Source organism: Durio zibethinus, chromosome 1, assembly GCF_047325235.1.
Source record: "Durio zibethinus cultivar Kanyao isolate XHJ-2024 chromosome 1, ASM4732523v1, whole genome shotgun sequence".
Lineage (NCBI taxonomy): Eukaryota > Viridiplantae > Streptophyta > Magnoliopsida > Malvales > Malvaceae > Durio > Durio zibethinus.
Window position 1 is genome coordinate 33,200,104 of NC_143162.1, and position 12,368 is coordinate 33,212,471.

Sequence of the window (12,368 nt, forward strand, 5' to 3'; positions counted from 1 at the left end):
CATCCCTAGGGGTGTAAATGATATATTAATATTCGTAAACTATTCGAATTCGATTCAAAAAAAATTCAAATTCGATTCAAATTCGATTCGATTATTGTTGAGTCGAATTCGAGCTCGAATAATTCGATTTATCGATCGAACCGAATTCGAATATTTTTATATTTGATTCGAGTAGCTCACGAGTCTAATCGAACTTTTATATTTAAATATATTTTTATTATTTTAATTAATAAAATATTTCAAGTGCGAGTTCGAATTCAAATTCGAATATGAATAATCGAACTCTTGTCGAATATATAAATCGAATTTATTTTTACATATTAATCGAACTTAATCGAACGAGTTCAAATAGCTCAAATTCGATCATGAATCGAACTCGAACTTGAAAAATAAAACTCGATCGAACTCGAATCAAATATCGAACCCCAAATTGTGAGTCAAATTCAAGCTTGAATTTTTCACTATTCGATTTGACTCGACTCGTTTACACCCCTACCCATCCCCCAATGCCCAAGGTAGATGATTTAAATGAGAATGGTGCACTCAAAATAACTAGCTGACAAGATTTTGCAGCTCCAAATAATAAAAATATAGCACATGAAATTACGGCCTACTTTTGTTTAACAAAACGTTGCAAACATGCTTTAATAGAGCCAAAATGGCCGGTGCAGTTAATGCTAGACGACGGCTACATCAATATACATTGGGGTTCTTAGTCGTAATCTGTTGACACAAGATGCAGTGCCGCTTTATGGGTAAAGATGTATTCTAAATCGTATTAACAATTGAAAGTTAACTGGTAAAGGGTCAAGATACAATAACATATTTCAAATTACCATCTAAGTGGGTGTAGAGAAAAATCTGAAGCAAAAAGGCTCCTGCTTCCAAAAGATTGCAGCCAAACATTTTGTAGGAAACAAATACCGATCTCACACCAGCTAAAGAGTCAGCGACATCCAGTCATTGGCACAGCACGGCTTGTGTTGCCATCACCGATTGAAACCGTAGCAAGGGATTTAGAGGCCCATGCTCTTGCATTCATTGCACCTTGCAAATTGCTTCTCTTGCAAGGTTCCTTCAGGGAATTAAACAATTGAATTGCTCGTTTTAGATAGGCCAAAGGATGTTCCAACAAACTCCTCAACCTCACATTTCGAATGAGCCATCTCCAAGTTAACTGAGCAAATACAAGCAAAGTTGGATACAATAGGTAAAGCAATCTAAAAAGCACAAAAGTGGTAGCAAGAGCCAAATAGGTCTCTTGTCGAAGTAAATTCTCTGGAGATCTTGCCCATGAGAATGGGCAGCTTTCCTGCTCGGTGCTATTATGCTTCTCATGATTTGACAAGTTTCCAATTTTGTCCAGTGATGTTTTACCCAGAGATTTGTTCTTAATGCCTAGAACAATGCAACATAATCGTTAGAAAAATTAAACAGGAACAATAGGAATAACAAAGGGGAAAAAAAGATACCATTTAAGATAAATGGCAAAGCAAAGAGGTTAGGCATGCCTTTTATGGCCTCCAGATGCAGACTATTAATAAACACCATCACACTTTCTTTTCACTCAAATTCCCTATCTTGTAAATGAAAGCATGTAAATTCACCAAAGCCCATGCAAAGAACACAAAAATAGCTTAAGGATGTGTTTACTTTGGCATGTAGGATCATAGATAGTATATGTAATAGGATAATACAAGATTGATGAGTTAATTGTCTTCATTCAATTTATTTTATCCCATTTTGCATTATCCTATCCATGTAGGATTATACAATCTTATGAAGAGAAGTAGGACTGCAATAATTGCACATAGATGAGATTAAGCAGGGATATGATTGTACATTTTAGTCTTTACATACGCCAAAACTAGGACAAAATGAACACAGTTTATTGTTCAAAACAATCTTATCACTCTTATTCTATCGATTTCATAATCTTATACACTAAACACAAAAAAATACATGATCAATTGAGCACCTGACAGGCTAATCACACAACTCACTGGCTAGGACCAGAGAGAATTATGAACAAAAAATAATATAGCAAAGCAGAGAATGAAGAATGAAAAACTACATACAAAAAGTATGACATTAGCCAAAACATATGGATGGAAATTATTTCTATTTTAAATCTACTAAATAAATAAACTCAACTAAGCATAGATCTCCGTAGTTACAAAAATTTTAAAGTTGCAGAGCAAATGCCTTACCAGTGACATCACTATAGAATGCACCAAGAGATTTAAAAGACCGGTTTCCATGATAACGCACACGCATTGTAGAATTTAAAAGGAAAAGAGTAGGAAACCCATGAACTCCATACTTCGAGAGTATGCTGAAGAAATTAACACCGCTATTTAGTTTAACAAGATAAATATACTCATAGCATGCAAATACCAAATGACAGATATTAATTTGCAAACCTTGGCCTGACAGCTGATTCTTCAATGGCCAAATGGGGAATGGAAGGATAGGAAGAAGAAAGGAAAGAGAAGCTTGGCCTAAAAGACCTTGAAAAAGGGCACCAATATGCATAGAAAAGCACTGCCACATATTGATGACTATTCTTGTGAACCATGTTAAGCGCCTTTTGCAGCAAAACCTCATCTCCCTTCACAGGGACAAAGAGTAAGTACAACAAAAAATTGTACAAACAGAAAGTATAATCAGAATTCAATGCAATTCCTAACATGGCCTTATTTCAGAAATGTTAGTTTCTTTAGACACAATGCAATGAACTGATAGAAATAAATAAATAAAACCTTAATGAAATTTATGGAATGTATATCTCCATTTCTACCAGAATCATTCATAAGATTCTTGAGAACTAATCTACCGAATTTATATAAAAAATGCAGAATTTTGATCGAATTAAATTAAAAAATCAATGAAGATACTTGTCAGTTCATTCATAATAATAGGGTCTTTTCTATAAGCTTGAAAGATTATGCTTCCATCTTTCTAAAGCGAAGTTTAATCTGACAAGCTCCCAAAATGAAAAACCCCAATCCATTCCTAATTTCTTGACTTCATATTTATCAGCTTATAACTTAAAAAATATATATATACTTTAACTAATAATTTTCTAAAACTAGTTCAAAATATACAAAAGATAGCATCAAATGAAACAATAAAAAGATCATTTTCAAAGAAGGGATAAAATGAATAAAATTGAAAGGGAAAAAGAAGCAGATTAAAGACAAAATCTCAAGGTACCTCGGTAACACCAACGAAATCAATAGATTCAGTAAAATCAGAGTTAATGGGACAAGAGGAGTCTCGAAAGTCAAAGATCGCGTCGGAAACGGAGACCTTGGGACATAACGGAACACTAACGGGAACGGAGAAGGCCGACGTTAGCCTCCACCAGAAAACTAATATTAGGATCCTCGCTTGCCATGCCTTCGTACCCATCAACAACCGACAATGGATTGCCGATTCACACAAAATTTAAAAAAAAAAAAAAAAAGGACTGGCCAATTATTATTATTTTGCTATAAAAAATAAAACCCTAAAAAGGGAATTCAAATATTGAAACAGAAAAGGAGAAAATAGGGAGGAAAAGCGGTTGCATAAGCATTTTAACAGAGAAGATAAGCTATCATGTCTGCTTTTTTTTTTTTTGAGGGGGGGGGGGGGGGTTGGGGGAATTTAATTTGGAAGGATCAATTCAAAGTTTGTCTGAAAGAGTTGAAGCAAAACCACCTTTTTGGCCACAGATAAAATATGATTTTATATATTTATTTTATATAAATTTACGAAGTGTTTTATAAATGTAGCAAATTTTATTTTTATTTAAAATCGGTTGTTTGGAATACATGAGGGAGGAAAGGAAGGAGAGGATGGGAAGAAGATGCTGATTGATTGATGATATAACAATTATGAAATTGCGCCACTACGCTACTTTCTTTTCTTTCTTTCTTTCTTTTTAATATTAATTTTTTTAATTGGTTATTGTTTTTGACGGTCGCTTTTATGTTATAACGCAGCTGTCTTTGCTATTTTGTCTTAACCAAAAATATGCATGAATTGATAGGTAATGACAGCTTTTTTTTTATTTAAATTATATTATGTAATTGTATTATTAAAAATTTTATTATTTATTATTAAAACTATTAATAAATTTATGTATTATATGTAATAATTAAACAATAAATATTTATTTTAATAAATTTATTAATAACTTTAATAATATAATTAGATGATATAATTTAAATAAAATAGCTACATATATATTAAGTGAAATAATCGATTTATAGAATCTTTTTTCTTATCCTAACTAGTGCCCTTATCATTCCTTTTCAAAGCTGGCTTTTTTTTTTTTAATCTCTCGTTTGCATTTTTTAATTTATTACTAATTGTTGCTTGTAATTGAAATATTGAGAAACAAAAATTACTTGTGAATTGTCATTGTCATTTATACTTACTAGTAAATAAATAAATAAATAAATAGTATAGTTCCATTTTGGAAGATATTTTCAAGTGTCTATGAACGGTTATTGTCCAACCGATTAAAAGGCTACAAATTCTAGAAGTCATTGTAACTCAAAAGTATGTTTTGAAGACCCCTTATCGGGTGAGTAAACCAAATCTATCTTGGATATTTATAAACTGTGTTTATTTCTAAAGGAAAAAAAAAAAGAAATTATACCGTTACCAATAGCTATAATTAGTTTTCCTTTTCAAAAGTAAAGAGTCCAATTATTATTATTATTATTATTATTATTATTATTTAAAAGGTTAATATTACCAGTAATGCATATTAAGGAAAAAAAAAAAAGCTATAGCAATGCCTTCAAAAATTATGCTCCAAATCCCCTTTTAAAAACAATCATTTTCATCACATGGTTACGACTCACGTCACCTAGTCCATTGATGGTATCATTGCTCCTGCACCAAACATTTAAACTCTGAACTTTCAAAGTTAATAAATATGCCAACAAACATAGTACAACGCATCTGAAAGTAGAGAGGAAAAATGTCATACAAGGAACCCGATATCGTTTCTTTCCTTCTCTTCAACTGCTGGAGACTATGAAAAGCTACCTGATATCAAATACAACATAAAGTTTTTGACAACTACTATTACAAGAAATCATGGAGCAAATCAGGGCTAATCTAGACCCCTAGTTTAGACTTTGACCAAATGGTAGAAAAATATAAGAGATGAAATTGGGAGGGAAGGCAGCTCGTGATATATATATATATATATACAAAATGAGAAGAGCCCATAGCAGCCCAATCACCAAAAAAAAAACAATTGCTGCACCAAACATTTTAAAAGCGCAAAAGTAAAACAGTAGCTAAAGTTATGCATACCAGCTAATGCCCAAGTCAGTGTGCAATGCTTTCTCCATTCTTTCTTGTGCTAGAAATAAAGAAATCACATAAGATTCTCGAAAATCAAATACCAACATAACCAATGAATAGATCATTAGGACCAACAGAACTGCACACTCTGTCTCATGCAATTACACCTGAGGATAATGTGATCAACCCATCAGCGGACTGGTTCTGCATTCCATCTGGTTTCAGCTGCTGTCTGCAAAAAATTTAGAAGTTATTAGCATACCTATATTTGTCTACCATCTTTAACGATATTTGTCTATCTTTCTCTCGTTAGGGTTTAGATGTGTCAAGGTTGAGAAGCAAGTCAAAAGTTTAATGAACGCGGATGGAAAAAAGCAAACAATATAAAGAGGCTGCCATTCTTTTCATTTCCATTCTCATAAGAATTGAGGGAGATAACCATATAGACCCAGAAAGACATGCACGTATCCAGAAAGCTTAGAATCAAATTCCAAAACACTAGCCTATTTGATCAAAAAATAACTTTGACCCCATCAAGGCAGAAATTCCCCATCAGTATCTTGTAAGGATGCCAATTGACTTATTTTGCATAAATGCATATGAACTCCAACCATTTCAGTTTATTTTAAAAAGTTGAAAAAACTGAGTGGAGTGACTAGAACATCAAATCACATCATTTGAAAGGAAAGGGCCACAGGACAAGAAAGGTTAAAGCAAATACATAATGTAAGATCCAGAACCTTCCAAAATCATACAGGAGAATACAATAAACTCTTCCAGATCCTTTAATCATTTTTTAGGGCACAACAGTTTGTGTTCAGATTGGATATGTTAATACGTAAAGATTATATTATATATTGCAATATACCACAGCCCAATCTTTAAAACAACCTTGAATGACATCAAATAGGTTGAATCCCACTGAAAGATGCTGAAAGCTATTGCAAAGTTTATTCCTCGCAGCACTTACAGCACAGACATTATTAGTTGTATTCCAGAGGATAAAAATGCAAAAAATGATATAACAAAATTTTATGTTAATGTATGTGGGGGATTGTATCATTTCCACTTAACATGTTGAGTTAAGATACTTAACCAGAATCAACTTGAACTATATCACCTTAAGTTGGGAACTATATCAATGGTTCTAACAGTTGAAATATCCTTTAAAAAATAGTAAACACATACCAATCATATTCCCGCAATTATGAAAACATGGCTTACATCCAGTAAATAATAGTCTTGTTGAGACGTGGAAGTTACCTTATAACACAGACCTTAGAAATCACACGTGAGAAGCAGTCCCTCATACAGGCTGGTATGCTTAGATGTGGAAGATACCTTATATCACAGACCTCAGAGATCACTCGTGAGAAGCAGTCCCTCATACAGACTGGTATGCTCATAGACATGATATTCTACATAAAATCATGGTTCCTAGGGAAATTAGCCTGACAGTTGGCACACATAACCATAGAGCTTCTCTGTGCCCCAATGTCAACATCCTCATGATAAAACTCAGTTCCGCACCAGGAACACAAGGTAGGGACCTGACGTCTACCAGCTATCTTAGGGAACAGTGGCAAAGCTTCCTTTCCAAGCCAAACAGAGGAATCAAACTTTAGTGCCATCTCTGAACCATATGATGATACCTTAGAGTTTCCTGGGCGAGAACTTGGTTCAGCAGTCAGAAAATTATATTCCATATGTTCTATGCTATCTGATCGCAACCCTTCAAAACCTGATACATTGCTGCACTTCCCACTAATATTGAACATTTCACTTTCACCCTGTCCATTACAACAAAATTGCACATTCAAATTTCATTAAGCAAACTAACACTAATCCCTATTTGGCATTTATTTCCTTATGTATTTAAAAGCTAAACTTAGTGGGCAAAACTACAATCAGCTATTTGGTTTCTATTGCAAAGAATATGTGCAATCAGCAATGACCTTTACTACCCCTAAGTTAAAGTTCAATATCCCACATCTTGAAAAAGTAGCAATCTAAATATAACATATGATCCTTGACACATATCATATTGTTTTCCAAGTATAATAACGGTTTAATGCTTTTTTGCATTATATCATAGCTTATAAGAGAGATCATGTCTGTACCTTATGTGACATCAGGTCGAATGTTGGGTAATAACCAGATGATGGCAACAATTGAGATGAAGTATCAGCCAAACCACGCAGTAGGATATTTCCTTCATTACTTTTCCATGTGAGTCCAGTCATGGCAACCTCAGTAGGTGGGGCATGATTGGTATAACCAATCATTATTTCATTATTCCTTGCATTCTCAAAATTCTCTAACCTAGACCCATCATGAGCTGTGCCTGCATAAACCATGTTCAAATTCTTTGCAACATGTGGTTGTTCACTACCTGAGAGGCAGAATAATTCCTCAAAAGCACCTTTATGTTGCTTTGGTTCACGGACAGCACCACTGTTGATACCAGGTACATTATTTTTACAAGCAAATTTTGCCCCATTCCCAGAAAAAAGCGGGGAACAACTTTCCTGCCCAATGCCTGTCAAAGCAAATGTGCCTAGCCTGGCATTAACATTGCCAATCAAGGAGCTTTCCACTTTGTGTTTGGGCTCCTCTATCGTAATGAAAGAAACTTTATTCCTACTAGTTTCATAGTTATGCTGATTAGCATATTGTTCATATACACTACTCCCAGACCCTTTTTCCCATTTACACCCCTCTGGTATGGAAGTAAATGTTTTCTTATATGAAGGTGGACCAAATAGACGATCTTTAGCCCTTTCATGCTTGACACTAGCCAGGATGTTAGCATCCAATCCACTGTCACGGCTGTCCACACCTGGAATTAATCTACTAGACTTTGGGGCTTCATCAGGTTCACAAACCTCAACTGTCCGGCTAAATACCCTAAATGCATTATTGTCAGAAGGAAAGATTTGCTCCCTTCCATGTGACGTAAGCAAGGCAGTTTCACTGTTCCCTTGTGAAGGTTTCTTTATGGGGAGATAGCTTTGAAAACAAATAGTAGAGTCAATATTCCCAGTTTTGTTGACCATAATAGATTCTGGATCATCCATTGTGCCACTGGAGACAAGAATCAAATTATTGTTGATGACACATTTTTTATCATCTTTAGACGAAGTTAAACCACATCCAGAACCTCTTTCCTGTGCAGAATCTATTGTAACAGAAGCGCCTTTCAAATGATCGAAGAGATTAACTCTTTCTTTGTTGCCGGAAAGGATGAGTGAACAACTTTCAGTGAAATTTTCTTGCTCAACATCAATTGTGACATTATCCAGGCCTGTGCTACTATTGGCACAACCAGCTTTTGGATCCCTCATAACTTTATCCTTCCAATCAGTTTCCATGCTTGTTGTAAAGCTAACAAAATGTCTAACCTCAATATTTTCATCACCAAACATCTTTCCCTTAGAATTTGGAGCAAGGAAACCGGTGTTTGAAGCCATCTCTCTCTTCTCCTCCATTGAGTTAAGGGCAAATCCAACATATGTTTTATCTGAAGATTGAGAAATCCCATTTTTGTCAGCAGTAAACAAGACATTTTCAGAACCCAAACAAACATTAAGATCAGCAACAGCAGCAGTATCAGTGACCTCCCCTTTATTATCAGTTATGATACCGAATTTATTTTGCTCATCACAGTTTTTGTCAGCTAAAGTTTTTTCATTCCTGTTAACCCTATCTTGTTCATCATGAGACAATAAATTGCATTCATGACGGTATTTATCAGTATATGTTTCAACTGGAGCATTTTTATTAGCTTCGCTACAAGGAAAACCAGGTCTTATTTCATTGTTGCCAGGGGAATTGAATGGCTGAATGGTGTTTTGCTCTCCAACTGAACCTTCAACCTTCTTCAAATTGTTCTTCATGTGGATCCCAAGATGGCTGCTGTAGCAATTACTTTCTTCAAACAGTTCACGACAAAACTGGCATTCATATTTTCCATTTTTTATTATCACCTCCTCAGTAGCTGAGGTGCCATGTCCGGAACTCTTTGCTGCCCCTTGGTGAGATGATAACAGATGGCATATAAAATCATCTTGCTGATTAAAAGTCATAATGCATTTATGGCATTTTATTGTTTCAGCTCTCTGGACTTCCCTAGGACTCCCCATTCTTATTATGGGAGCTCGCCTCTCATGCCCAGAAGATCTACATGTAATTGACAACTGTGGACAGCATTTAACATTCTCATCATCAATAAGCAAAATCAAGTGGAGATGAAGTATAAATGATAAATACAAGCACAATCAGAAACTTACATTTCCAGATGTTGGTTTGACACCTAAACCAATGCCACCATCAGTGTGACTCAAAGTTTCCAGGCTTGAATCTTTAATTCCACCAAAGGAGAACAAGTATGAAGAAACCTCCTTGCAGGACACAAACTGTTGCCCATTAGGGCTGGATAGTACAGAATCAGGGAAGAGAGTGTAAGAATGACACAAGCAACAAAGTTAAAAAAGAATTGAAAAGTAAAAATCAAAATAAAACACTTTGTATAATCCCAACACCCTTAGATCTCTATATCTTTTCTTTTCTTTCCTCTTTCTTTTTTTTTTTTTTTGGGGGGGGGGGGAGGGGCGCGGGTGTTCGGAAGGAAGGGGGTAGGAGACTGCACTAAAGAAATGTAGCAATTGGAAAAAAATTCAAAATTCAACATGTCATGAAATAACTGCTAAACTATAAATAGAAACAAACTTAGAGATGATGAACGTTCAAATATTAATATTAATATAATACAAGTTAGCAACTACAAAGATATTATCTAGTTTATCTGAAGCAACACATAAATCCAATAACTCAAATCCAACTTTTATTTAGTTCCTTTTTGGTTAATAAGTTTCCAAGTGCTCTAAAATCTCTCTTACTGGGTTTGGATGTATTCAACAGCCAACCTGAGAACTAAAACCAATAAGCAAAAATATCATACTCTACAGTCTATACAGTCATGATCATTTTATAAAAATTCAAACAAAAATATTATATAAAATTAACCCCAAAATTTGATAAAATAATGACATTTCAGAGCAAAGACTCTAGATTATTCTCTACAACAGAAACTAAAGAAAGAAAAATCGACTAAGAAAAGGAAGGAGAGAACCAACATTAGATATAGGCGTTCTATGATTCACGTAGAACATTATGCATATCCTATTTCGCAAAAAGTAAACAGCATTGATAAAACATGCACATTATGCTTAACAAGAATATTAAAATGAAATAAAAAAGTAATATACATAAATAAATGAAAAACCTTATATATCGGCTACAAGCTAACCAAAAATGGCCGGCTCTCCTTTTCACAAAGAGCATAAGCTTCCACCCTTTTGGAAGCACATTTCCGAAGCTACCCGCGTCGATAATCCTCTTCTTCTGGCTTTTACTGGCCCATTCCCCTTCTAAACCCCCCATAAACTCCAACAATTCCGCCTCTGTCCCCAAGCTCTCAGTCCTCCTCCTCAACTCCTCTTCAATTACCAAGATCACCTCCACATTCCCCACTGCTACCCTCTCAATTTCGCTCTCAACTTTCTTTTCCTCGTTCCCAATCACTCTACTTCGACTGTCCTCCCTTCGTGGCCGCCCTCTCCTCCTCTTCCCTTCGCTACAACTGCTAATATTACCGGCATTTGCCGTCTCATTTACCCCGTCAAAGATTGCCGTTTCTTTATATTCCTCTATTCCTAAACTTTCGCTCTCAATCAGCCAATTATCTTTCTCGTCCCTCCTCGGCCTCCCTCGCTTCCTTTTTCTTACACTGCTACTAACAATGCCAACCGGAATATTCTGCAAACTCGGGTTCCCGTTTCGATATTCGATTTGAACCGGCACAAGATCCTTATCGTCGTAGGGTTCGTTGTGGTCGGTGTTAGCAGTCAGCGAATCATCGATGTTGAAAAGTGATTTAAGCAAAGGAAGGATGCTAGCGCTTTCTTCGTCGAGAGGTTCGAGGTTTAGGTGTAGAGGACGAGAAGGGAAGGGTTTGAATGAAGGAGAGGAATGTTGGTGATGTAGGTAGCTACGGGGGGCAGCAAGGCGGAGGCGGGAGAAGGTCTGTTTGCGACTACCGGCGGATTCATTGAAAACGGAGCGGTCAATTTTGGGAGTGAAGAGTTCGGTTTCGGCATTGGAAGGGGAAGTAGAGGAGGAGCATAAAGATAGGGAGACGAGTTCGGGTTGGGAGAGAAGACGGAGGTTTACGACCGGGATAGATTCGAGGTGGAGATGTTTGCGGTGATGATGGCGGTGATCGAGGGTGGCAGAGGCCATCGAAAAAGAGAATAAAAAAAAAAAAAAACCCCGATAGAGAAAAAGCGGAAGAGTTCTAGATGTAACTGAGCTGGAGACGGAAGAGAAATGAAGGATTGGACTTAGGGATAGGGATTTGATTTTCTTGCCCAAAGGAGTTGTGTTTTTTAATGCAACTTGACAAACGGGCTGGGTCGGGTCTAGCCAAATTTACATCCGAAATACTGAACCCAATCTTGGCCCTGGTCTAACTAGGCCTACCTCAATTGTTACCCAAATCTATTAGTTTGGGCTCAGTGATGGCCTTTAATTAAAAATATGTGGAAAGTCCATATTCAGTTGTATGAGAGTTCAAATGACATACAATTCCCAATTTGCTTATATGCTAAAGTTGTCTAATGTAAATAAAATTTGAAAGTTAAAATAAAACAACAAACTTAAATCATTGAAATAAGATTTAATCATAAGAAATTTATCGTATACATTGTCGATGAAATTTTTAAATTTCATTAACAAAGCTAGAGGTTGATACTTATATATCCTTCTAGAGTATATTTAAAAAATAAAAAATTAATATAATAAAAACAACACAAAATAATCTTTTAATATTATTTGGGGAGTTCAAAAACATTTTAGACAGTGTGTCAAATAATATCAATGTAGTATTTAGAGGTTTTGGAGTGATTTGATTTATCTCCAAATTCTCTCATTTTACCAATAAAAAGAATATACAGTAATAAATACTCCCATCATCCTACTGAAAAAAATTAAAATAAGAT

The 12,368-nt window shown here is 35.3% G+C and overlaps 2 protein-coding genes across 9 annotated transcripts; both read right to left on the reverse strand.

Annotated features, from left to right (window-relative positions):
• Positions 1-748: 748 nt before the first annotated feature.
• LOC111312398 (5'-adenylylsulfate reductase-like 4) lies at positions 749-3,792 on the reverse strand. The gene is made up of 4 exons (XM_022912609.2): positions 3,217-3,792; positions 2,424-2,611; positions 2,211-2,335; positions 749-1,398 (listed from the first exon to the last, which is right to left on the reverse strand). The coding sequence occupies exons 1-4, from the start codon at positions 3,412-3,414 to the stop codon at positions 947-949; spliced, it is 963 nt and encodes a 320-aa protein (XP_022768344.2). The 5' UTR covers positions 3,415-3,792; the 3' UTR covers positions 749-946.
• Positions 3,793-4,782: 990 nt separating this feature from the next.
• Positions 4,783-11,726, reverse strand: LOC111312396 (uncharacterized). Of its 8 annotated transcripts, none has more exons than XM_089765509.1 (8): positions 10,595-11,726; positions 9,600-9,741; positions 7,431-9,506; positions 6,574-7,100; positions 5,478-5,542; positions 5,320-5,368; positions 4,988-5,046; positions 4,783-4,890 (listed from the first exon to the last, which is right to left on the reverse strand). In XM_089765509.1, the coding sequence occupies exons 1-4, from the start codon at positions 11,608-11,610 to the stop codon at positions 6,729-6,731; spliced, it is 3,606 nt and encodes a 1,201-aa protein (XP_089621635.1). In that variant the 5' UTR covers positions 11,611-11,726; the 3' UTR covers positions 4,783-4,890; positions 4,988-5,046; positions 5,320-5,368; positions 5,478-5,542; positions 6,574-6,728. The 8 variants fall into 8 exon arrangements, with proteins under 8 accessions (XP_089621635.1, XP_089621640.1, XP_089621630.1 ...); XM_089765514.1 differs by having other exon boundaries at positions 4,783-4,910; XM_089765504.1 differs by having other exon boundaries at positions 5,320-5,542.
• Positions 11,727-12,368: the final 642 nt, after the last annotated feature.